At 35.4% G+C, this 27,817-nt stretch overlaps 2 protein-coding genes across 2 annotated transcripts; both read left to right on the top strand.

The window, feature by feature from the left end:
• The first annotated feature begins 358 nt into the window (after window positions 1–358).
• Window positions 359–3,174, top strand: LOC108680877 (DNA polymerase epsilon subunit 4). Its single transcript, XM_018169794.2, has 2 exons — window positions 359–672; window positions 967–3,174. The coding sequence occupies exons 1-2, from the start codon at window positions 388–390 to the stop codon at window positions 1,108–1,110; spliced, it is 429 nt and encodes a 142-aa protein (XP_018025283.1). The 5' UTR covers window positions 359–387; the 3' UTR covers window positions 1,111–3,174.
• A 1,542-nt stretch (window positions 3,175–4,716) lies between these two features.
• On the top strand, window positions 4,717–21,813 carry LOC108680885 (synaptophysin). The gene is made up of 8 exons (XM_018169809.2): window positions 4,717–4,912; window positions 9,370–9,399; window positions 16,976–17,035; window positions 17,806–17,874; window positions 18,554–18,672; window positions 18,859–19,051; window positions 19,170–19,358; window positions 20,197–21,813. Exons 1-8 carry the CDS (start codon window positions 4,898–4,900, stop codon window positions 20,359–20,361), a joined length of 840 nt encoding a protein of 279 aa, XP_018025298.1. The 5' UTR covers window positions 4,717–4,897; the 3' UTR covers window positions 20,362–21,813.
• The last annotated feature ends 6,004 nt before the right edge of the window (window positions 21,814–27,817 follow it).

Below are 27,817 nucleotides of genomic sequence, written 5' to 3'. Positions count from 1 at the left end.
AAATGCCTTTGCTGCGCTGAAGAGAAAACTGCCTGTCTGCCAGTTGGGTTGCTGTGTTTTGATCTGCAGCTGGTTTGTGCACATACTTGCAAAAGCTACAATTATAGGATTGGCAGTACTTATTGGTTTTGGCCTTGGGGGAAAGGGGGGGGGGGGGGGAGCGCAGTGCCATGAGACAGGACCTCTGTCAAACCAAAATTAGGAATTTAAATAATTTTATTTTAGATCAATGACAATGGTCACCTAAAATTCTTATATTTCATCTGGAGATCATCAAAAGACATGTGAATCATAATGCTCAATTTTATTATTGATTATTGTATTATTATATATGGTCATGTGTAAGGTGATCTATTTTATTTTGCAGATTACTAATTTTATTTTGCAATGGAATCTCTAGAAGGTGATAACAGCCATTCTAGTTCCAGTGATGCTGGTATGGATTTAGACACGGCTAGAGATGCAGAGGCTACTGAGGCTGCAGAAGAGAGAGAGTCACTTGATGTGGCTCTTGAACAAGAACCAATTGCTGATGAAGATGTGGCAGAAGTCAATGATGAGAGCAATTTGGGTCTCAAATTTCCTCTGGCCCGAGTAAAGAAAATCATGAAAGCTGATCCTGACCTTCATCTGGCCAGCCAAGATGCTGTTTTCCTCATTGCCAAAGCAACTGTGAGATAATTTTTCTCTTTTCCTGAGTGAGGCAAAACGTGCTGTGAATATTTATTATATTAATGTATAGATGCTGTGGTGTACTTTGAACGTGTTTAGCTCTAGGTGAATGAATATAATGATTTCTAGAAGTTTTCCTTTAATTTTTATTCCAAAAACTAATCAGCATTTCAACATGTATGAAATACGTTCTTGGATTGACATCCCATATTATCTGTGTTTTATTTTGAAGCTTTCCAATGATGAATTTTTCCTCTGTACTCTAAAATCTTAATGACATTGTTTTATGTGCAGGAGCTTTTTGTGGAGGTAGTTGCTGAGTCAGCTCACCATCACACCATGAAAGCAAACCGCAAGACCATCTCAGGCCGAGATGTTATGTCCTGCATAGAGCTTATTGATGCCTTGGCTTTTCTGGATGGTGCCCTCAATGATTGATGTTAAAAATAGATTATAGAGCTTCAATATTCACTTTTACAGTTGTCAGATTCTTGAACTATCTTAACATCTCCAATAACTATGTTATTGATAACTCATTTGTTTTCAGTTGCATTACATCCTTCTTTTTCATATTTTCATGTACCATGCTTCATCTTTAATTACTTGCTCTTCTAAGCCATTAGAAACAGTTTATTTTTTACTATTCTATGAAATGTTGAATGATGAATCACTTGACTAGCTTTTGCCATATAATATCACTAAAGGAAAATATATTTAGGTAAATGTGAGACATTTGATGTTGTTCAAACAGCAGCAAAATATGTTGTAGTGTTATGATTAATTTTTATTTTTGAGATAGCAAATGCATACAAATCCCCAGTAAATACATTTTTTACTAAGGGTGTTCAACAATCAAAAAGTTATTCATCTGAAGTAAAAACTGAGAATAACTAAGTAAGAGTTTGATAGCAAAGAAAATGCCAAGTAACTGATAAATACTTGGGAATAATTCCTTTTTAAATAATAACATAATAACCTATCAACTGTTTAATTTCTGTTGTTGAATGTTCTGCTTGTTTCAAATGTTTGCAATATTTGTACTAAGAAAGTTTGAAAATGACCTCCCATTTGTAAAGGAGGTTTTCCATTCCTAAGGGGATTTTTCAGTAACATTTTATTGAGTTCTTGAGCTCATCAATATTTGTGAATTATTTCATTTTCTCCATGTTATTTTTTTATTTGATTGAATTTTTCTAGAAATATTTTCTTATAAATATATCTAGGTTATTACCTCCATATTAAGTATGGTGTGAAGGATCAATAAACAAAGAGAAAAAAAAAAATTCTAAGTTTTGTACTATTGCATATCACGAGTATGTCAAAATTCCCTGCCAAAAACAGATACTTTTATTTCTGTTTAGTGTTTGTTGCCATTGTTTGGTTAATGTGCTTTTTTTTCTTTCACTCAGCAGTTTCAGCTCTAAAATAATTATATTTTCTTATGTGTTCAGCCTGTTGATAATTTTGTACTCTACAACACCAGAGTACCTCGTGAGGGCTGTGAATGAATCAGAGTAATTATTTTCATTGCTTTATTATTTTGGCTATTAAGCAAATACCACATTGCCTGTTGTAAAGTTGATTGTACCAGGTTATTATCAACAGCCGCAGCATCTTGATATTATGGATGATTGCACTCTGATGCTGTTGATTGCACCCTGACGCCGTTGATTGCGCCCTGATGCCGTTGATTGCGCCCTGACGCTGTTGATTGCACCCTGATGCCGTTGATTGTACCCTGACGCTGTTGATTGCACCCTGATGCTGTTGATTGTACCCTGACGCCGTTGATTGCGCCCTGATGCCGTTGATTGCGCCCTGACGCTGTTGATTGCACCCTGATGCCGTTGATTGCTAACCCACGCTGTTGATTGCACCCTGACGCTGTTGATTGCACCCTGATGCCGTTGATTGCACCCTGACGTCGTTGATTGCTCCCCGACCTTTTCATTCAATTGAAACGCCTTTGGTTTGCTGAAAAATTATTACGCTCCGTGCCTTATAGTGGTATTTATAATCGTAACTTATTCTCTAAAACAATGATAAATCGCTGCTTTTTTGGTCAAAGACATTTTTTTTCAATATCTTGCGAGTCCTTGCTTCAGTATATATATATATATATATATAGCCCAAGAGTTCCATGTGATACTACTACCTATCTACTTAAATGTTAGTCAAGTCTTTCATATAACGACTAATCAGTTTTCTTTCTTGACTACGTTTCAAGATAATAGATTTGATAGCAAATTCGAACTATTTTTGGCCTACTGTAAGAGTGGTGTTATCTTTCGTTTATTTCTTGTATCAAAGTAATCATGTGATGTGTATTTATGTTTATATAGAGATAAACATAGCGCCTCTGGGCCGGTTTTCTAGCTTGCCCTCAGCTGCAAGGAGTTGTAAATGAAAATGTCATTTACTAGAACTTCGTTTAGATACTATTTGGTTGAAATATTGTAATACAAGAAAAGCTGCTAGATGTTTCAAGGAATATTTTTTTGAATAAATACGGATTCTATTTTTTATGACTGATATCTTTAATCCCTTGTGAACGGTTGCTCACTGGTTACAGTTCAGAGTCCCAAGATTGAAGCAGTGAGTTGCGGGTTCGATTCCAGCTACCTACGACAGTTCTGCTCAATATCGGCGATTTGGCTGGGAGGTTAAGGTCGGCAAAATTCGAAATTGGATCAATGAGATAAGTTTTCAAGATCTGCGTCAAGCCGACCAAATTCTATGCTGTTTCGGAGTCGGCAACAGATCTAATGACCTAGTAATCAACGCTGACACCGCTATTACGATTACTTGTGTTAGTAGCCTTTGTACTCATTGATCTAAATTGGATGAATTCGACGCATGAACGTCACAGGTAGGATTTTATTTTTCTCTCGGGTTTGCAATTTTTAACTGAAGAATATTAAAAAAAGAGAATTTTCTAGTTGCTTTTAAGTTAACCTATCTGGTTAGAATCAAAGTTTGTGTTTTTTATACATTTTGAAGTACTGTGTATCCGGCTGACTTCTTGAAACCTCCTGGACAGAAACGCGGCCTGTCTCACGGCCCTACCTCAAGAAATTCATTGTACATGGAATATCTTCCAAAGTACTGAACCGATTTCAATGAAACTTGGTATATAGATTCCTGACCACCTGAAGGTGATGTCTAGCCCGGGGGAATTTCGCGATTTCGCCCGTGTTCTCGATTTATACGGCAATCTTAGTGTTTTTATGTTTTTTTTTCTAGGTTTTTTGTGTTTTTAATGGAACCTGTTCCCAACTGGACCTAACCTGCGAGGTTTTCGTTGATTGGCTAGTTTTTTCCGGCCGCCGGACTCCAAACATAGAAAAAACCTAGCCAATCAACGAAAACCTCGCAGGTTAGGTCCAGTAAGGAAAAGTTCCATGAAAAACCCATAAAAACACTAAGATTGCCGTATAAATCGAGAACGCGGGCGAAATCGCGTAATTCACACGGCTAGACATCACCTTTAGGTGTTCAGGAATCTATATACCAAGTTTCATTGAAATCGGTTCAGTAGTTTGGAAGAAATTCTATGTACGATGCGTAAAAACACAAAAAAAACTAGAAAAAACCCTAAAAACATTAAGATAACCGTATAAATCGAGAACGCGGGCGAAATCGCGAAAATTCACACGGGCTAGACATCACCTTCAGGTGGTCAGGAATCTATATACCAACATCACCTTTAGGTGGTCAGGAATCTATATACCAAGTTTCATTGAAATCGGTTCAGTACTTTGGAAGATATTCCATGTACAATGAATTTCTTGAGGCGCGGCCGTGAGACAGGCCGCGTTTTTGTCCAGTCTTCTTGAATGCTGTTTAATTTTTTGTATTCATTATTATTCGAATTGTACATGCATGTCATTTTTTTCCTGGTACTTTCAGTCTAGTTTGAAGTCAATTTCCAAAGTCCAAAATTTAATCGATATTTCCTAATTTAACTCAGCTTGAGATGAAACCGAAGAAAAAGTTAAAATGACGTCACGCTCACTGAATTCACTCTCGATGTCACAGGTGCGGCAAATACGCCTCGGCATTCGGCTACTGATCATCGTTGGTTCAAGGTTGTAGTGTGCTGTAGGTTGGCCTTAGTTAGTTGTCAATTCGAAAGAACATTTTTGTGAGCTTTAATCTAAGCAGCTAAGAAAGGAGTACAACCATCGCTTGTTGATCTTTGGATTATACCGAATATAAATAAGAAATGGATTCCGCTCAAGTGAGTAGGCTATTGACTATTGAGTAAGTGTAGCAATAAGCCAGTAACCCTGGGAATGACAATATTATTATGACATGAGGGGCTTTAGCTTAGGGAGGCTTTGGTGGAAATTTTTTGATTAAATACATTTATGATTTTTGTGACTTTAGGCACACAATGGCAACGAGTTAACTCATTATGGTAAATGAGTTCATTTTAGCTGCTTGTGCTCGGAATTTTTTAGTCCTACAACCTAACAAATTTTGTACCTGCAATTATAGCCTAAAAATTTAGATGGATCATGGAAAATTGCATGCGACGAGAACAGAAAATGACAGCGATACGGCTACAAGGCTACAAGACATAAGTAAGGACAGACCAAATTACTGGGGTCTGAGTGCAGAGAGCAGGTAAAAAAAAGGAAGATTTTATGCAACACATAGCTTCATAAGCATCAAAATTTGTGTCTTCAGAAGATCTTGCCAACACATTTCTCTTTGAAATCCTCTTTTTAAAAGAAATGCTTGAATATAAAAGAACCTGGGAGCTTGCCCTTTGGAAATCGGAATTTGAAAAAATTATTATTAGTTGTGCTCTTGGAAATTGGAATGGCTCCAGAACCTCAATGACTGATGGCTCAAGCAGCCAACCACTGCAACCAGGCATCGTCTGCATGGAACATGTCTGCTTTTTGACCTGCCTGCTATTTCTGAAACTAATCCAATCTAATTTATTAGGAAAAGCTCAGTAGCTAATTTTATTTAGATTAACTCTGATTAAGTTATATTAGGTTTTTTAATGAAATTTTTCCATCAGCCATCTCAAACTTCAATTAGGGTTAGAAAGTGAAAAATTGGGCAGAAGCTTCCTGTTAATTCCAGTTCCAGGCTTCAGAGATTGAAAAATGTATCACCAATTTTTGCATTTGTAGACCTAGCTAAAACATTGCTGAAACGCTGATGCCTGATGCTGACAGTACCCATAATGTGTTGCTGGTGGTCTTCAAGATGCATTGCTTCATTACCAGCAGCCTTCAAGATATATTGCAAACACAATTTTTATCAAAATTCTTACCTAAAAATCCAATTCTAATGAGTGTATCATAAACACCCTAGTTATTGCAGGAGACAATTGCATCGCAACCAAAAGTACCAAATTGTGGATTGTGCTTTGCAGCCTCATTCAAGTGAGACAGTAACTGTCTTGCTTGAGATTCTTAATGCCTTCTAAATGACCATTCCATTTTCAAAATACCACACACCCTGGAAAAGGAGCAGGATACCTTAGAGCAGGCTGGAATTCTAAGAATGGAAGTTCACTTATAAAAAAGCTTTCCACCCAAGGTGAAAAGCTTTCCTTGGATACAGTGCTCTGCCAGCCTACCAGGAGACTGACTATAAATGATAAAGAGGATCAAAAGTGGACAAAATGTTTCAATTGTATAGTACATTAGGTTTGTAATAGAATTATTTGGATATCTCGTGTTTGATAGATATTTTTTATTTGTCTTATATTTAATGGGTTTTTAAAAAAATTTCCAGGCCTTTTGTTTGTAATGATCAAGTTTCAGTTAAGTATTTAGTTAACCAGTACTGTAGTACATATACCATACTTGGGGGCGGCCGGGCGGGGCTTATGGGCACAACCAATCACAGCTTGAAAGCATCCCCATCAGCCAATCACAGCTTGAAAGCATTTCCATCAACCAATCACAGCTAGAAAGCAGATAATATTACAATTCCATTATCCAATCAAAGCTGGAAAGCTGAAAGTGGCTAAAATAGGCTAACAAACCAATCACAAATGGAATTCTGGAAAGGGATAGGATATGTAAATAATGGACTGAAAGTGTAAAGTTCCTGGCCTTTCCAAGCTTTCAGGTCCTGCTTTCCAATATGCTATGTGTACTGGTTAATTTATTATCCCTCTAGAATTCCACACTGCCTTAGAGCAGGGGTCTCCAAACTATGACCTGCGGGTCACATCCCGGCCGCCTCAATTTCATCCAGCCTGCCGGACGAAATCGTGAAATGGATAAATAATTATTTTATGAATTGCATCGCATAATTATTCAAAGCTGGGGCCTGCTGACTGGTGGCGCTCAGCCCGAGTCAGTTTTCCTCTCTCTCGATAGTGTGACATACAGATACTAATACTGGTATATGGTATGTGTTGTGCCTTACAACCAATCACTGGCAATCAGTTGTGTATAACTGTATATTGTGGGGATGGAGGCCAAGTGGGGCTTCGCTGCTTCAGTTTCAGGGAGCACAGCTCCTTCATAATCCATTTGACTGCAATGCTGAAAATCTTCCAACTCAATTTGACAGCCAGATCAGTTTTCAATTTTGATAATGTTTGCTTGTAGTTTTGGTTCCATTTTTGGTTCAACATACTTGTATGAACAAACATTTCCCAAAATGGAGTGGGTGAAATCTAAATGTCGAGCAACTATGTCCGATGATCACTTGAAATCAATTCTTACGATTGGCTTATCTAATCTGGAACTGGATTTTAATGCATTTTTGAAGTCAAAACAACAGCATCATTCAACAGGCACCATGACAGGCATCTATTTAGTTTACCCTGATATTTTCCAAAAAGATGCGTTCTAATATTTCTATGTTTAAACTTTAATATTTGAGTAAATAAAATTACTGGCACTGATTATTTATTACTTTGGCCCGCGTATATATGGGAAATATATAATGTGGCCCGCACATTGAAAAGTTTGGAGACCCCTGCCTTAGAGGCTTAGATGAGTTCACTACAGTGCCTCCAGCACCTTGTGCAGTCTTGACATTACTGCAAATAAATATGTAATCACTGAAGAAATGTTTTGGGTTTACTCATCATGCAGGATATTGTGCTGGAAATGTGGTACTGAACCACAGATGCTGAAAATTTTGTGAAATGACACGTTTGTGAACCACAATTTTTTCAATCGAACAAAAATACATTACAATAGAGCCATGAGATTTTGAACCTACTTTAATATATTAGAGCCATGATATTTTAGTAAAAAAGTAGGACTTTTCCCTACTAGCATTTGGCTAGCCACGATGCTGTTTTCCTTATTGCCAAAGCATCTGTGAGATATTTTTTCCCTTTCTGTGATTGAATTGCAAAACTTGCTGAGCAGTATTTAATATTGTTTATTGTTTATAGTGCATTTTAATGTGTTCTAATGCATTCTAGTCCTAGTTAGTTCTAATATTTTCTCATATTTTATAATTGGTTCTAATGAGTTCCAATCGTTAGATGCATTTTAATGTTTTTCAATGTGTTTTAATATGTTTGAATGCATTCTAATGCTGTGCGTTTTGTTGCATCATTATGTATTGCATTTCATTATAAATAATACATTACTTTGTGTTGGAGTGTTACTTTGTGTTAGAATGTGTTGAGTTGCATAATAATATGTTTATAATGTGAGGTTAGATTATGTTGTGTTATGTAATGTTATGTTATAGATAATATAACACATTATAAAACAAAATAACAACACAACACATTATAAGAAAACACGTAGTAACACCATATATGATAATATTATGCCACTCATCATGACATAACAGCATAACAGAATTCAACACCTAAAATGAGCCATAATGCATTGTAATACAACATGTCACTACACAACACAGTCTAACATAACATTATAGCCCAACATAGCAGAACAAAACAAATCATTACTCAACATAATGCAACACTTTATAGCACAACATAATGTGATATTATATTATGTTCTGTTGTGCTATGTGCTAACTTGCTAAGTGTTATAATTTATTTTGTCCTCTTATGATGTCTTCTATTACATTATATTGTGTTATAATGTGCTCTGTTCTATTATCTTGTGTTATGTATTATGTTGTGCTACAATGTGTTGTAAATTGTTATGTTGTATTATAATCTGTTGTGTTATGTTTTTATGTATTGTGTTATGTTGCTACAATGTATTATGTTGTGTTAAAATGTGCTTAGTTATCTTGTGTTATAATGTGTTGTTTTATGTTAGGTTAAATGTTGTAGTGTTGTGTAATGATGTGTTATAATTTGTTGAGTCTGTAATATACCTTGTGTGAAGGTGAATTTTATTGGTAAATACTAAATCTGTTGTGACTTTAGAAAAGTTAGAAGTCATGCTTAAATTGTTATTCTTGTGCCACTATTACATTAATTATTTAACTTGCAATGTTGTTGCCTTATGTGCTTGTTCATAATAAGTTGTTGAGATGTAATTGATTGAATATCCTATCTATTTACCAATTTACTTACATCATGGATTTTCTTATTGGCCTTGGGTGTATTTCCTCATTTATTTGGTGCCTGGTGGTGAAAAGTAAGAGTTCTGTTGAGTGATCATTGTTCTAAAGAAAAAAAAATTCTGTTGTAATTTTAGTTCACTGTCATATATTAGTTAATGGGAACGTGGGACTATATATTATTATTATATTAACCACATTTTTGTCTTATAGCAGCCGATGCCAATGCAATATGACATGCAGGTTGGTGTTTGTTGTACAATACATTTCAAAAGAATGTAGTGGATATATATTAATTCATTTGAAAATAAACTTGAAGAGCTTATGTACCGTATCATAAGATTAAGTTATCATGCAACCTAGCAATTGGGTATACATTTATGTATATGTATATTTAAGCTAGTATTATTTTGTGTTGCTGTATTTTAGCATGAAATTGACATTAATGATGCTGTCATGTAATCTTTCAGCAAATAATTTAAATTTATGAAATAAAACCTGTTTAGTTGGCTGTTCTGAACAAAAATCTTGCATCAATTTTTTATTACAACATTGAAAAATAAAAGTACTCTGATTCTCGAATTGGGAATGTAAAGTATTGTATGGTTGATCACAAATTTTGATGCAGTTGATACCAAAATTTGAAACTTTGTAATGTTATGGTATTGAATCATAGCCCTTGTGTTGAATTATGCCCCCTGGCTCTTGTGTTGAATTATGGCCCTTATGTTGAATGATAGCTCTTGTGTTGAATCGTAGCTCTTGTGTTGAATCACAGCCCTTGTTGTGTTGAATCGTAGCCCAGGGTTTTGAACCACAGCCCTTGTGTTGAACCACAGCTCTTGTGTTGAACCATAGCCCTTGTGTGGAACATTTCTTTCCCAATAACCCTACTCATGTGACACTCACAGTAAATAAAATAGTAGCTCTGTATACTTAATTTCAATCTAAATTTTCTAATTTAATTTAATTTTTTCAATTTGCACACAGAATATTTAATTGGTAACTCATATTTTTCTATAAACCTTTTTTTTTTTTTGGTTTGAGCTTTTTTGCATTTAGCTTTGGATATCTCCTGGTTCTTATTCTTTCTAGATATATATTTTCATCTGTGATTCTTCTATCTGTAATGCCATGTATATAGACAATGCTAAAATATCTTAAAGTTTACTTTCAAGAGCTTATGGATTTTTGAACTGTGATATTTTGCCAAGCAGAATTTGCTGTTGGTGTTGGTGAGATGTACCAGTGATGCTGTATAAATGTACAAGCATGAGCATATTGTGGCCATCAAACAAATTATGATATTTCTAATACTTTTCATAATATTTTCAATTAGCTTCTAGGTCTTTAAATGTTTTAGCTCAATAAAGCTTTAAGTCTCAATCAAGAATTCAATATTTTAAGTAACATTCACATTTTCTCCAGTTCATTATATCATTGAATATTGATAAACTGTTTAATGCTTTAAGAAACATTCAAATCTTTTCAGTTAGTACTTCATTGTAACATTAAGTATAGATAAAGGATTTGATGTTTAAAGAAATGTTTGTGTTTTCTCTTGCAAGCCTCCCCCCGTTTACATGGAACAGCCGCCTCCAACCTCATTAAACATGCAGGTTTTTCTGGTCTGTCATCTTCAACTTTACTGTCCATTGATGATTATAATGATATTTTTTGCATTTAATTTATAATTACTGTACTGTTTGATCAATTGTTCTGCAATTCTCATAGGTCTTCATAATTTTCTCACATCACTGGCTTTGATGTTCTTCTGTTTGTTTGGTTGCAGTTGCATTAGAAACATTAAATATTTAATATTATCTATAAGTTTAAAATACACTTGAGGTGAGCAAGTTGGTAAAAATATAAAAAAAGGCTTCTGTCATCTTAGCAAGGTTAAAATTAAATCAAATGAGATTGAAAGAAGTTTGCTTTTTTGGGACTCGACTTAATTTCTTTATTGAGTTTTATTTGCAATCTTACTCTGGCTAACATGTTAACCCAAAACCACTAACTAGGAAATGATTTTACTATGTGATGTATTGAACCTTGAAGAAATACAAATTTCAATAATTTTTCTATCTTGCACAATTTTTTATCTATCAGGTAAGGACATGCAGCTTTCTGATAAACATTCTTTGTGATGTAATTGTGTCTTGAATTTTTCTGTGGACTTTTTGCGGTAAAGCTGAAATGGTTGAAAGAAATTGGTGGCTATTTAGCAACAAATTAATTGAACACTCAAGTTTTAATTGGCTTCAGTTTCTAAAAACTCCAACAAATATCATTATAGGATGATATGCTAGTTGTTCTTAACACTATCTTTTAATACATGTGATTTTAAATATTGTTCTAATGCTTTTGTCATGATTTATTGGTTGTTCTTAACACCATCATATTTTGATGCATATGAATGTAAATGTTGTTCTAATGCCTTTGTCATGCTGTGCAGCAATTGGTGGCCAACATGAACTGGCAAGTAGTGAAGGAACCGCGTGGCTTCATGAAAATTCTGCAGTTTGTGAGTGGAATTATTTAGCATTAATAAAGATTAAAGATATAATGTTGGTATACATGTTAGGTGACATATTATTATGGACTGGTGTCTTAGGATGACTGGAACAAAATCACAAATTTCAGACAATTTGTATTAGCATGGATAGAATTTATCCATCTTTTATGATTAACTAGAAATAGAATGATTGCAATAAAGAGAATTTATAATTAAGAATTTGTATTCATTGATTACACAATGTGGTTCTTATTCTCCCATTTAAACAAACTGTTTCTATAAAGAAGATTTTCCTCACCTCCTGAAGTTTGAATAAAATTTCTGTTTATTTTATTTGTGTCACAAGTATATTTTTATTTTTGGTCAAGTTTTACTGATAAAAATAATTTTTCAATTATAATGCCTTATAAAGTGAATTTTGATAATCATGTTCTAAGTAATTGCTGACATTTTATTATTAAAATTTACATTACAAAAAACATTTTATTTTACAAAAATGTTTATTAACAGATAATTTAACTCCAAAATTTTTCAAGTATATGTGTTCTATTACATTTCATGGGAATGGTGACAATTTGATTTGCATAATTTCATATGAACATAGAAGAAAATTTAGACATTGTTTTCAATCAAATTTGCTGAGAAAATTTTGAACCTCTTTGTTTTGTTACTGGAAAATAGTGTAAATAGCATGAAATTATTGAATAGTGTAAAATTATTGAAATTTATTGCTTCAGCTCTTCACCATCTGTGCATTTGCAACCACCACAAGCTATGCTGCCAGTTTCTCCTTTGTTGTGAAATGTAGTGGACTGACAGACTCCATGTCTGTTCCTGTTTGCGAGCAACATTTGGTTCCTGTACAAGGAGACGAGCTTCTTCCAAGCAATGAAGCAACAGCAGCAGCAGCAGCAAGATTTCGCAGCAGGCCAGCAGCCGGGAGTGCCCCCACAGACACTTCCCCAGCAGTATTAACTGAACAAAACTCATGGAAAGTGATCTCCATTTCTTTGGTGGATTGATTGTTCTATCCGTCTGTTGTCTCTTATATTCATTCTATTAATTGAACATTTGTTGTCTCTTATATTCATTCAGTTAATTGAACATTTGTTGTCTCTTATATTCATTCAGTTAATTGAACAAACAGCAAATGAGTGGCTGAAGTTTTGTTAATTTCGATCAGTTTTATCATGGGACAACGTGTCTTTATGTCTTGTAACTTGTTGTGTAATGGCAGCCTGCCGCTTGTCTATCATTGTCACGCCAAATGTGTTTTTATGTAGTTTTCTTTAACGGCAGCTGAGAAAGGATACCAGATTATTTATTGCTTGAGTAGGTCAGCCCCTGACGTGTGAGTGAACATCTTTAAGGCGTCAACATTTTTGTGCTACGGAATCATGAATTTATTTGCCATCTGAGGCAATTCACTTTTTCAGAAGTTTGAAGTCGACCGATTAGTATTGGCAATAACAAGTTGTTCTCATTTAGTATTTATTGCAAAGCAGGTCAAGGGAGACGTGTTGAAACACATTTCAAGTTATTTTCATGTGGGAACTTCAGTCTCTGTTATGAAAACTTTTCTAGGGAGAATAGTTTTTGAAATCTGCCAAAACAAATTTTTTTGTGTGTTCAAAAGAATTTTGGCTTCTTCCCAACCATTGATAGTGTTTTATGTTGGGTAACTGGAGCACGGATTCCATATTCTAGGCTTCAGGTCTGATCAGCTTTGTTAAAGAAAATAGCTTTTCTTTGTTAAAGAAAATAGCTTTGCTATTTTGATTTACTATGAAGCATACTAACAGCAAGCATTTTTGTGCGTAGCACTGTTACGTCATTTTTGACGAACAAATCTGGGTTTGGAACGCAAAGGCAACAAGTGCACGCTATTTGGGCAAAACTCTTTTTCTGAGTGTGGAGCCAATGCTTGATCGCATCAGGGTCTCTACTAAAGCTTTTAGCATTGAGGGATGGCGGGTTGTTGGCGCTATTAGGGACACATCATCTTGGAAGAGATGGCAGCAGTTGAAATAGGCTTCTGATTATTCTGCATTTATAACAGTTTGGAAGAATCAACAAACTGAACTTAGCTGTGCCAGCATCAGTCTTGTTGGTCTCGGAAGTGATGGTTTGAATTTGTGTCTTGTAGTTAGGAGTGAAGAAAGCCAGTCGTTGTTGCTAGGGGTGAAGGAGGCCAGCCGTTGAAGACTATCGGTGCGTGGCTCGATACCAGCTCGGTCAGCGTTTGTGTGGGGATGTTACTGGCTGTTTTAAGGGTTGTGCTGTTAATGTTGATTGGGGGAGTAGTACTGGTTGGATGACGTTGATGGTTTTGTTGTACAGCCACGCTTGGTGGTTTGCAGTGGTACTGGCTGGTACCAATCCAAATAGCAATAGTTTTCAGAGATTTGTCTAGTATCTATGCAACACAATGAACATTCTGACCTGCTCTCTAACTCATGCATTCCGTTTAGCAGAGTACCCGAGACATGTGCAACTTGCTAAAGATTAGCTTTTAATGTCTCGTGTTTAGANCGACGTATGACTAGTATGTACAAAATGAAGAGTGAACGATCTTTGGTAGAGTGCTGAACGTGCTGTATTTGTCTCAGTGGCAAGGAAACCGAGTCATTCAAATTGAAAAGTTATAGCATAAAACCATAGAATTCCCGAGGATGCGAAAATGAGTAGTAGATGCCTATATCTTTTTGATATTTGTAAGAAAACAATGAGGTTGACCAAACGTAAGGACTGAAGGTCTTAATCGTATTGTAATATTATACAGTTATTAAACGTGATCTTCACGTATGTAGTCACGTGTTACTATAGAAAACCTAATACTTTGATCCTTTGAATAATTCTTAAAGTTTGATCCCAATTCTAGATTGCTTGGGGTTCATATGGAATTGTAGGTACAATTCTAATTTATAACTGATCAATAACCAAACCCAGGATTGTGCTGTTTTCCTTGGATTGTGCTGTGTACACAAGACATTGAGCCCTTGGACTGTCGTACCACGTGCGGTAAATTGAGCTAAATTAAATGTAATTGGTATATACACTCCCAGCCAATGTTCGCGTCCGGCGTGTTTGCTGCTGCTGCTGATAAACCTTGTATGTGCTTCAACGTGCACTCTAATTCTAATGCGTTCTAGTGCGTACCAATGCGTTCTAGTGCGTAGTAATGCGTTCTAGTGCGTACTAATGCGTTCTAGTGCGTAGTATTGCGATCTAGTGCGTAGTATTGCGATCTAGTGCGTAGTATTGCGTTCTAGTGCGTAGTATTGCGATCTAGTGCGTAGTATTGCGATCTAGTGCGTAGTATTGCGTTCTAGTGCGTAGTAATGCGTTCTAGTGCGTACTAATGCGTTCTAGTGCGTACTAGTGCGTACTAATGCGTTCTAGTGCGTAGTATTGCGATCTAGTGCGTAGTATTGCGTTCTAGTGCGTAGTATTGCGATCTAGTGCGTAGTATTGCGTTCTAGTGCGTAGTATTGCGATCTAGTGCGTAGTATTGCGTTCTAGTGCGTAGTATTGCGATCTAGTGCGTAGTATTGCGTTCTAGTGCGTAGTATTGCGATCTAGTGCGTAGTATTGCGTTCTAGTGCGTAGTATTGCGATCTAGTGCGTAGTATTGCGTTCTAGTGCGTAGTATTGCGATCTAGTGCGTAGTATTGCGTTCTAGTGCGTAGTATTGCGATCTAGTGCGTAGTATTGCGTTCTAGTGCGTAGTATTGCGATCTAGTGCGTAGTATTGCGTTCTAGTGCGTAGTATTGCGATCTAGTGCGTAGTATTGCGTTCTAGTGCGTAGTATTGCGATCTAGTGCGTAGTATTGCGTTCTAGTGCGTAGTATTGCGATCTAGTGCGTAGTATTGCGTTCTAGTGCGTAGTATTGCGATCTAGTGCGTAGTATTGCGTTCTAGTGCGTAGTATTGCGATCTAGTGCGTAGTATTGCGTTCTAGTGCGTAGTATTGCGATCTAGTGCGTAGTATTGCGTTCTAGTGCGTAGTATTGCGATCTAGTGCGTAGTATTGCGTTCTAGTGCGTAGTATTGCGATCTAGTGCGTAGTATTGCGTTCTAGTGCGTAGTATTGCGATCTAGTGCGTTTTAATGCATTTCGGTGCATTCTACTGCGTTCTAATGAGTTGTTTTGTGTTCTAGCGCGCACGAATGAGTTATGTAGCATCTATTACATTCTAATGCAATATAGTGGGACTAGTGCGCTTTGATGAGTTTTAATGCTTTTTTGTGCTTTTTAATGTGTTCTTAAGACTTATGTGTTCTAATTTTTTCTAATACATTTTAATATTTTCTAATGCATTCTATATTATAAACCCTTGTGATGAATCAGCCCCTGTGTTGAATCATAGCCCTTGTGTTGAATCATAGCCCTTGTGTTGAATCATAGCCCTTGTGTTGAATCATAGCCCCTGTGTTGAATCATAGCCCCTGTGTTGAATCATAGCCCTTGTGTTGAATCATAGCCCTTGTGTTGAATCACAGCCCCTGTGTTAAATCATAGCCCCTGTGTTGAATCATAGCCCCTGTGTTGAATGTTTCTTCCCCAATGACCCTACTCATGTGACACTCACAGTAAATAAATAGTAGCTCTGTAAATGTAATTTCAATCTCTATTTTCTAATTTAATTTATTTTTAATTTGCTCGCAGAATATTTACAATTGGTATCTCTTATTTTCTAATGAAGTAGCTATGTAAACCTAATTTCAATCTCTATTTTCTAATTTAATTTTTTTTTAATTTGTGCGCAGAATATTTAATTGGTAATTTTTTTATTAAAAATTTTTTTGGTTTGAATTTTTGCACTAATTAAGCTTTGTATTTCACTTAATTCTTATTTTTTCAAGACATATATTTTAATTTTTGATTTTCTTATCTAAAATGCCATGTATATAGACATTGCTGAAATATCTTGAAGTTTTCTTTCAAGAGCTTATTATAGTTTTTGAATTGTGATATTTTGCCTAGCAGAATTGGCTGTTGGTGAGATGTATCAGTGATGCTGTATAAATGTACAAGCATGAGTATGATGCTGTATAAATGTACAAGCATGAGTATATTGTAACCATCATACAATTTATGAGCTTTTTAATACTTTTCATAGTATGTTCAATTAGCTTCTAGGTCTTTAAATGTTTTAGCTCAATATAACATATTGAGTATTGATAAACAGTTTTGTGTTTTAAGAAATATTCACATTTCCCCTAGTTAATACTTCATTGTAGCATTAAATATTGATAAAGAATTTGATGTTTAAAGAAATGTTCATGTTTTCTCTTGCAAGCCTCCTCCTGTTTACATGGAACAGCCGCCTCCAACCTCATTAAACATGCAGGTTTTTCTGGTCTGTCATCTTCAACTTTACTATCCCTTATATTTCTGATGATATTCTTTGCATTTAGTTTTAATTTGCTGTTTGATCAATTTCTTTGCAATTCTATTGGACTTCACAATTTTATGTTACATCACTGGATTTGATGTTCTTCTGTTTGCTTGGTTGCAGTTGCATTAGAAACATTAAATATTTAATATCCTCTACAAGTTTAAATACACTGAAGGTGAGAAAGTTGGTAAAAATGTAAAAGAAGGCTTCTGTCATCTTAGTAAGGTTAAAATTAAATGAAATGAAATTGAAAGACAATAGCATTTTTGGGACTCAACTTGATTACTTTATAAATTTTTTTTGCAATCCTACTTAGGCTATTTCAATTCAACCTAATATGATAACCTAAAACTACTATCTAGAAAACGATTTTAAAATATAATGTATTGTACCTTGAAGAAAAACCATTTTCAATATTTTTCCTATCTTGCACAATTTTTTATCTATCAGGTAAGCTTTCATACATGGAGCTTTCTGATGAACATTCTTTCTGATGTTGTTGTGTCTTGAATTTTTTGGTGGACTTTCTGTTGCGAAATTTAAACTGTTATTAATAAGTTGGTGGCTAATTAGTGACAAATTCATTGATCACTCAAGTTTTGAATGGCCTCAGTTTATAGAGACTTGCAACAAATATCATTATAGAATGATGTGTTGGTAGTTTTTAACACCTTCATCATTTGATACATATGAATTTAAATGTTGTTCTAATGCTTTTTTATGCTGTGCAGCAATTGGTGGCCAACATGAACTGGCAGGTAGTGAAGGAACCGCGTGGCTTCATGAAAATTCTGCAGTTTGTGAGTGGAATTATTTAGCATTAATAAAGATAGAATGTTTGTATACATGTTAGGTGACATATTATGGACTGGTGTCTTAGGTTGACTGGAACAAAATCCCAAATTTCTGACAATTTGTATTTGCATGGATAGAATTTATCTAGTATCAATAATTTAATTCATAGATTACACAATGTGGTTCTTATTCTCCCATTTTAACAAACTGTTTCTCTAAAAGAGATTTTCCTCACCTCTTGAAGTTTGGTTAGAATTTATGTTTAGTTTATTGGTGTCACTTGTATATATTTACTTTTAGCCAAGTTTTACTGATGAAAATAATTTTTCAATTATAATGTCTTATAAAGTGAATTTTGATGAGCATGTTCCACGTAATTGCTGACATTGAATTTTATTGTAAAAAAATGTTTATTGACAGATAATTTAACCCCTCAATTTTTTCAAGTATATGTGTTCTATTACATTTCAAGGGAATAGTGACACAATTTGATTTGCATAATTTTATATGAACGTATAAGAAAATTTATACATTTTTCAATCAAATTTGCTAGGAAAATTTTGAACCTCTTTGTTTTGTTACTGTAAAATAGCGTAAATAGCATAAAATTATTGAATAGCATGAAATTATTGGATAGCGTAAAATTATTGAATAGCGTAAAATTATTGAAATTAATTGTTTCAGCTCTTCACCATCTGTGCATTTGCAACCACCACAAGCTATGCTGCCAGTTTCTCCTTTGTTGTGAAATGTAGTGGACTGACAGACTCCATGATCACGGGAGTGGTTCAATATGACTTCAGGTGAGACTTTCGTAATGTAGAATTTATTGCAAGCTTAAAATGCTTTATTTTGATTGATATAACGTGTATTAATATGCCCGTCATTCATAAATAATTATACTTAATTTTTGTTTCTGATCTTCATGTATTACACAAGGTTTAACTGTGTAAGCTTTAGCAATACAATATTTGATCTTGAATTATCAGGTTGGATCACCTGCACATGAGGCAGAAAGTGTGTGGAGTAGAACAAAACATTCTGGTGAGCGGCGACGCTTCCTCTGATGCTCAGTTCTTCGTGGCTGTTGGTGTGCTGGCTTGGCTCTATGTTATTGCTGCCCTTATCCTCTACACCATCTTTAGCCCCATGTATGCTGCAAATCCTCTTCTCCCGGTCATTGTGAGTACATCATTCACTTATGCAAGGCGCAAAGTTTAGTGTTTCAATCATAAATGCTATAAACCTTTTGCATACTTTTATAAAATGTTGAGTTTACAAAATTTCCATATATTCACAGGACTGTGGTATGCACGCACTGTTTGCAGTGTTGTACCTTGCCAGCAGCAGCGCCTGGGCCAACAGTCTTTCGATGCTGAAACATGCCACCAGCTTTGACACTCTGGTCATGGAGAACCCGCACCTCTGCCCTGAGGACAAGTGTTTCAGTCACAGCTCTCCAGCATATGGCAAACTTGATGTCTCTATTGTCAGTGTTGAGTGCCAGTAACTTTATTTTCAGCTTTGATTTGAAGTTATTCATGGATCAGACTTGGATTAATTTAATTCATGAATTATAATTGGCATTAAGTGCCTTTGAAATTTATGTTGGCTTCATTTTGCAGTTTTTATAATATAAATTTATTTTATTATTTGAAAAAATTCTCTGAAATCAATATGCAAACTGTATTAAAGAAGTTCTGTAGAAAAAGAAGTATAAACAATAAATTTATTATGTAAATTTCCTCTGATGAATAGTTCATACATAATTTGCATGCCTGCTTCATGTGTTTCATGCTCTGATGCATGTTTTTTTTTACAATTTTTTATTCAGTGGAAGTCTGCTTTATAATAAGTTTCTTCTTCTAGTTTATTTCATTGAATATTTTCACCCTATTAATTGCAAGCAAAAAATGAGATGCTTGGAAATTATATGGACATTAAAGATTGAACGAACAAAGACAACACAAAGATGAGACAACGACTCTACATTTTGAATGGCCTGCCGAAATGCATTGCATTTTGAAATGTCTATGGAAGCTGACTTACAGCCTGAATCTCCATGAAATTTTGATTATGGCCTGAGTCTTGATGAAAAAATTTGTTAAAAAATGGTGACAATTGTTTTGAAAACACTTTTAAAGCATAAAACCAACAATTTCTTTAGTATGTCACCCTGTAGCATCACAATTAGTTGTGAAGACTAAAAAGGTATTGCGATGAATTCAATATATATTTATAATATTTAATAGTTATTATTTTAATGCTTGAATAAGTCAATATATGATATTTAATACTTTTTGTATAACAATGAATTTAATTTCCAGATCCTTGGGTTCCTGAATCTGTTCCTGTTTGCGAGCAACATTTGGTTCCTGTACAAGGAGACGAGCTTCTTCCAAGCAATGAAGCAACAGCAGCAGCAGCAGCAAGATTTCGCGGGAGGCCAGCAGCCGGGAGTGCCCCCACAGACACTTCCCCAGCAGTATTAACTGAACAAAGCTCATGGAAAGTGATCTCCATTTCTTTGGTGGATTGATTGTTCTAGCCGTTTGTTGTCTCTTATATTCATTCTGTTAATTGAACATTTGTTGTCTCTTATATTCATTCAGTTAATTGAACATTTGTTGTCTCTTATATTCATTCAGTTAATTGAACATTTGTTGTCTCTTATATTCATTCAGTTAATTGACCAAACTGTAAATGAGTGGCTCAAGTTTTAGTAATTTCGATCAGTTTTATAATGGGACAACGCGTCTTTATGTCTTAAAAACTTGTGTAACGGGCAGCCTGCCGCTTGTCTATCATTGTCACGCCAAATAATGTCTTCTTTAACGGCAGCTGAGAAAGGATACTAGATTATTTATTGCTCGAGTAGGTCAGCTCCTGACGTGTGAGTGAACATCTTTATGACTTAGACATTTTTGTGCTACGAAATTAATGAATTCATTTGCCATCTGAAGTACCGGTAATTCACTTTTTCATAAGTTTTAAGTTGACCGATTAGTATTGGCAATAACAAGTTGTTCTCATTTAGTATTGATTGCAAAGCAGGTCAAGGGAGACGTGTTGAAACACATTTCAAGTTATTTTCATGCGGTAACTTCAGTCTCGATGTGAAAACTTTTCTAGGGAGAATGATTTTTGAAATCAGCCAAAAATGTATTTTTTTTGTGCGTTCAAAAGAATGTTGGTTTCTTTCCACCCATTGATGGTGTTTTATGTTGGTAACTGGAGCGCGGATTCCATATTATAGGCTTGATGTCTGATCAGCTTTGTTGATGAAATTGAAAACCTCAAACAATAGAGCCAGTGATCAAGATAGTGAGGCATTCCAATACGCGTTGCTAATTTGACTTAGTATGTAGCATACTACCAGTAAGCATTTTTCCTGGTTTATTTTGATCCTGATAGTGAGTTCGGTCTTGAGTGCTATTCCACCGCAGCGTGAAGCGAGTGTAATTGTTGATGCCCCACGCCTGGCTCTGGCGTCACTGCTCGAGCCGCCGCTGTATTCTGGTTAATGAATGGGTTGTGTTGTCCAAATAGTGACATACTTTCTCTCTGTAGCACTCACACGCCCTTTTGATGAGCAAAACTGGGTCTGGATGCCCTATGCAAGGGCAACAAGTGCATCGCTATTTGGCCAAAACTCTATTTTTCTGAGTATGGAGCCAACGCTTCATCGCATCAGGGTCTCTCCTAAGGCCTTTAGCATTGAGGGTTGGCGGGTTGTTGGCGCTATTAGGGATACATCATCTTGGAAGAGATGGCAGTAGTTGAAATAGGCTTTTGATTATTCTGCATTTGTAACTTTTTGGAAGAATCAACGACCTGAACTTAGCTGTCAGCGTCAGTCTTGTTGGTCTCAGAAGTGATACCGAAGTTTCAATTTTTTTCTTGCCGTTAGGAGTGAATAAAGCCAGCCGTTGTTAGCAGGAGGCCAGCCGTTGAACACTATCGGTGCGTGGTACGATGGTAGCGTTTGTGTGGGGATGTTACTGGCTGTTTTAAGGGTTGTGCTGTTAATGTTGATTGAGGGAGTACTGGTTGGATGACGTTGATGGTTTTGTTGTACAGCCACGCTTGGTGGTTTGCAGTGGTACTGGCTGGTACCAATCCAAATAGCAATAGTTTTCAGAGATTTGTCTAGTATCTATGCAACACAATGAACATTCTGACCTGCTCTCTAACTCATGCATTCCGTTTAGCAGAGTACCCGAGACATGTGCAACTTGCTAAAGATTAGCTTTTAATGTCTCGTGTTGAGATTTGCACAATTAATTCAGTTTGTGAATATTTTCGAAAACTATGTCCGACATTCATGTCGCGATATAAGAACAAATTTTAAAGTGCCATAGCTCATATTTCAATATCTCCTGGCCTGGAGAGAGTTCACATGAAATTAGCTTCCTTAGCACTGTTCGTTTTTTAACCAAACTAATGAACACTAATGAAATCCTCTTGTTAACGTAGTTTTGAAACATAATGCGTGAATCCTTAGTTTACTAAATTTTTTTGTATGTGTCGTGCTGTCGTCTTCTTCGGCGTTCTACTTACATTTTACCTGCACCAAAGATAGGAAATTTTCATTGGGTTTTGTTTTATTAGCTTCAGGATTTGTTGACTTTAGTTTGTGCTGCTTGTTGTGATGGGTTGCCAAAAGGATTAAAATAACTAAAAACTCGTTAACTCCTAAAACAAATATCTATAACTCCTATTACCCTCATTAAAAGCAGCTAGAAGTTTACTAACCTCAATTAAGCACTTTGTTAGCATATTCAACTCTCGCACCTGACATCACTTGAACAGGAAGTGATCATGACTATTACTTACGTGAAGGAGATCAAAATTGGTATTCAAAATATTGATTGATTCGTGTGTCCACATTCCAATTACTTTTCTCTACTTATAACTCCATATGAAGATCAGTAATCCTTAGCACTAAGCTACCTCAATATTTTTCTGGAGTAAAAATCAAGTTGTTTCACAATCGTATATTCGATTTTTCTTGCTGTGATGGAAATGCAGATCAAATAAAAATAATGAGGGCAATGTCAGAGATGTGATTACTGTATTTTCTGAAATGTAGTCAGTTCCATTTTTGGGTTTTATGGACAATAAAGCGTTCTACCTATTGATGATGCCCTCAAACTAAGTCAATTACATATCGTAAGTTCTCTTCTTCTTATCTCAGGCTTGTAAATTTTTTCTTCATACTATGTGCGACAATTTCCTAACCTTCATAATAACTTGAGTTTTTATTTTAAAAATGCGTTAGTCATTTGGTGGTTGTAGTGTTTGTTGCTCCTGCAAGATGTACCGAAATTCCCTATTGAGATGCCAGCTTTTTTTGGCCATCTTATGTCTCCAAGATCAGTCTATTTGTGGACTTGATAGCAATACGAGTTGGTAATTAAACCTAACCGAGGATACACAAGCCTCCTAAGAACTTGCTATATGTAATGAGTTGAAGCTTCCTGCTCTGATGATGTAACTAGAATTAAATGTAACTGATAATGTAACTGAAAGTATCGAGTTGAGCACCGTTACTATTACCTGCACTGCCTGGATGTTGTAGATCTGCGTCATGTCCGAGAGCTATTTGATGTTCGTATGACTATCGTGTTTCTGCTTATGTGTAAGTATTAATTTTCTCCTAAAGTTATTTTCTCTTCATTCTGAATGAAATAGCCTACTCATGATAATAAATGTAATCTAACCGTTAGAATAAAAGTATTTACATGTGTTCAAGGTAGGTAGGTGCTGCTTGCTCTTGGCAACGGACTACCGTTAACTAACTGCAATATTTTCATGGAAGAGACGCCATTGCTGGGTATTATTAAATCTTCTCAATGTACTACGCTATTTGTAACGGTTGTCTTCGAAGGAGTATTTATTACACATCAAATCTTTGCGTTGATATATATAGGGAATGTATCTTTGTTCAAGTATTTCGTGATGTTGCTCGCTGAACCATCGCTATTGACGAGCATTAGTGATAGTTCTGAATCATGGAATAACAAGTATTATGTGGTCACTTAATGTGGCTCTGAAAAGCATTACATTTTCCTACTTTTTCTCAGGATTCATAAGGTGCTTCATCGGAATATTGCCTAAATTTGCATTTGTCCTTTACCATCTCGTTTGAAGTGATATATTTTTGTAACGGTTCTTTGCAACTGTTCTGAGACTTGAGTTCATTCGCCTCAAGTATCATATTTTTCTAACATTTTTTCCTGCATAATATAAGTTGTTCCTGAGCCTCCTTTTGTCGGCAGGCCCTTTTAACATGCTGAAGAATCTCTAATGGAATAATATTAAGGTTTCGTTAAAACAATAATTCAAGTTAAGAGTTATTTCTGTACTCGCCATTTGACGCTATAATATTGACGCGATGTCTGATCATCAGAAACTATTGAGATCATAAGGCACCGTCTCGGGTCTAAAGCTTTACAAAATATTGCCTCGGGTATTGCCCGTATTAAAACGATGCCAATTGAGTAACGAGTCCTATTACTAAGTATGCAAAGGCACAAAAAGAGCTCTATTTTCTGCGACCTTATTTTTGAACGGTCCTAATAATTAACCGTCAAATATACGGTAATTTTTCTATGCACGACCGACATCTAAGCTTCTTATAACGTAATGTGCAGTTTAATATATATTGCAGTGACGGCATTTTTTATAGATTGCCTACAATGTTCGTTAGATTCACAGCAATTTTTGCGGCGCTTGTAAAAAATACCCAAAATATATTCTTTTTTTCTCTCTCGAAGTGAAGGTGAATGACCGTGTAAGGATTATTCCTTGAACTTGGTAAATTACGTGTCTGAAACCTTGTTTGTACAAGACTCTGCGCCGTATGAATCAATTTGCCCAGCTTATTTGGCAACCTCGAACTAATGTGAAAGTAACTTTAAAATTCCTCCAATGGCGCTTTGTCTTAATCATTGATCATCTTATGCTTGTTCTTTCGAGTATTAAACTAACTAATATTCAGCGTCTCTACCTTGATAACCGTTGGGAGTTTTTTGTGGGAAATTTAGCAATGGGATCTGTACATTTTGTACCCAGATCGTATGTTATCGTGCCGGTTGTGCAGGTAAAACGCAGTACCGTATTTATTATATTGATGTAGGATTTTGATCTTCCAAGCATATAATGATGATGCATAAATCAAACAGATTGCAAATATCGAGGTTTAAAAACCTGCTCTTCGATCGCATGTTTGTTCTGAGCTTTCATGGTATCTCTCATAACAGAGGGTAAATTTAACAGGTGTTCCTAAAAATTCATAGTATTCTAAATATCTGAAGTTATGTTATCAGTATTAAAATAGTTGAGTATGAAGAGTTTACTTAACATTTTACCCTGAATCTCGGATGAATCTCATATTTCTATCCGTTGGAAACATTTATTTAATATGGTTCATAGTTAGGTTTAGGTTTGAGAGTATCTGTCGGTTGTTGCATAAACTTCCTCATTTGTTAAGTTTTCTTCAAATGGAGACATTAAGCATCTATTACATCTATCAATGATCATTCCCATACTAACAAATTGTTGAGCTTGTAAGGGTGTTGTATTGAATGTGTTCGTTGTTACCAAGTAAAGAAGTAATCTAATATATTGAAATCTAATGTAGACTTCCGCATTAATCTATGTCATACCTTTATATTTTGAGGTGCACTCGCTTCCAGCGTCTGAAATTCTTTTGCCTTGCAACGCACAATTGCTTTACATTTTACTTTCCTAATAACCGATGTAACGTTTATTATATTTTACGTTAAATTAGTGGGATCCTTGTGAGCAAATTGCAAAAGTTTGTATGCGAGTTAATATCATTTTTTCACGCGTTTCCTCTGCTGATGTCTTTATTTTGGAATTGTTTCGAGAGCAACCATATTTGTGGTAGTTGTGCGTGATTAATTCACTTGGTTCGGTATTTTCATTGTAGTTGTTTGTTAGGGAAATGGTAGCTTATTGTTCCTGTATGCATCACATGGTTAGTGAATGAAAATTATTCTATAATCTTCCATTTTATGATGACTTTATTTGGACACGCGTTGCTCATATATTTCTATCCAGTTAAAGTTGGCTCATAAATAATACTAATAGTATTTTAATCTACAAGAAAATATTTTGAAATTTTTACTTATGATTAAAATTTATTGTCACGTTATTTTGCCGCTATGCAATTTTGATTAGTTTGGTAGACCACCTACCGTTATTTAATTCGGTATTTGAGCTACAATCTCAGCATTCCTTCAAAATGTTTATAATAGTTTTTTCCCAGTATCCACTCCCCAGTTGCTCAGGTTAAATTTTTATGTTATATGCTCGGTTTAATTTTTTCTAATAATACATAACTATAATAAATGCTTGCTTAGCTTTTTATCATTCATACTTGCTAACCGAAATTCAGTTGAGTTTAAACTTATGAGGTTGCTATACATGCCTCAATTCTCGCCTAAGTGGTGCAAGCGGCTAACAATTTTGGTATACATTGTCGCAGTTTATGAGTAATTGCGTTGAGTTTTTTACAGATATTATTATGTTTCTGAACGTAAATATCTGCGCAATGATTTTGGATATAAATCTATGTTTGAAAGTGTGTTGCTGGATTCACGGACAATGTTACCGTTCCTGCATTGCACACGTACTCTTTATTTTGCTTGAGTTTGTAATAAAGTTTGCAAGAAGTCGTCCATTTCGGACAGCGTTGATGGTCGTTTACGAAATTTTTAGAATGAAAAACTTTGTTTTTACTATTTTTATCTTTCTAATTTTGTGATTTTTTTATTGGGCTTCTACTCTTTCAAACTCGTATTTATTGCTCATTCGTGTCAATCTTGGACAATTCTCTGCTATGTATCTATGAAATCATTTCATTTTAAAACTTCATTCCAAACATGTCTAATTTAGTGGATGGCTAAATCTACTTTATTTCAATATTGTACGTAATTTTTCTTCAACTTAACACATTAGCTGCCAATATTCCTGTAGATTTGCAAAATAATTTGCTAATGTTAAGAGTTCCAGTTAATGTGCATCTATCATTAAAGTGCTGCTGCTGCTTTGAACTGCATTATTTATCTAATGATTTATTCGTGAAAGTTTATAGAAGTATATTTTGATTTAGCGAGTAAATGTATTGAGTGTGCAACTGATTTAATGTCCTTGTTATGGAACTGGAAACGCAGTGTTGCTCCCCGAGCGATGCTTAGTGCAGAAAACAATTCCCAATTAAATCTTTTAAAATATGCGCAACTATAAGTCATTTCCAGATTATTAAATCATTGGTAACTTGGTAATTGTTAATTACCTAGTCACTTGGTAATAGTTGACCTGCCCGAGGGCGGGGTGACCTGCCTAGCGACGATTCAGAGATGGAGGACGACAAAGGCGGCGCATCAGCGTGACCGTGGGCTAGGAAGTCCCGAACTCATCATAAGGCTCATGAGGCAATAGTTGATTACCTAATTACTTGGTAATCGTTGGTAATTTCCCGACGGGGGTCGTGCGAGTAACGAACGACTTCAGGGCCTGACGACCCTAGGGGCCCGGAGTCTTGTTAAAATGATCGCAAAAAAGTATACTAGTGTTCACACACGTTTAGAACCGTGGCCTTTCATAAAACTATAATTTATTATCTTGTCCTTTTTCCGTTTTATCTACTACTCTTTTAATAGAAAATTATTGATTAGTTCCAAATGTCGCTGGTCAAGAAAAAGTCAGTTTTGATGCGATATAATCAGCGTGTAATAATGGCCGACTTGTTGAGAAGACAGACTCGAGTCTTAATGCTTACATTACGAAGCTTGAATGCACCACAAAATCTTTATTATTAGCTTATTATAAAGTCATATTTCGTCACAAAATTGCTACTAAAGAGGAGCGATTGACTAACGTGATGTGTTGAAAGATTTTTATGACTTAAATGTTTGT

The sequence above is a fragment of the Hyalella azteca genome, unplaced genomic scaffold (assembly GCF_000764305.2).
Source record: "Hyalella azteca isolate HAZT.00-mixed unplaced genomic scaffold, Hazt_2.0.2 contig7049, whole genome shotgun sequence".
NCBI lineage: Eukaryota > Metazoa > Arthropoda > Malacostraca > Amphipoda > Hyalellidae > Hyalella > Hyalella azteca.
Note: the sequence above shows the minus strand (reverse complement) of the source record. Positions and strands in the feature narration are given on the sequence as shown.

Excerpts from the sequence above, each read along its gene's own strand:
- LOC108680877 (XM_018169794.2), top strand. The coding sequence starts at position 388 with ATGGAATCTCTAGAAGGTGATAACAGCCATTCTAGTTCCAGTGATGCT. Across the intron at positions 673-966 it reads TCCTCATTGCCAAAGCAACT|GAGCTTTTTGTGGAGGTAGT; the intron begins GTGAGATAATTT and ends TTTTATGTGCAG.
- LOC108680885 (XM_018169809.2), top strand. Across the intron at positions 17,875-18,553 it reads TCATGAAAATTCTGCAGTTT|CTCTTCACCATCTGTGCATT; the intron begins GTGAGTGGAATT and ends TAATTGTTTCAG. Across the intron at positions 19,052-19,169 it reads ATCCTCTTCTCCCGGTCATT|GACTGTGGTATGCACGCACT; the intron begins GTGAGTACATCA and ends ATATATTCACAG.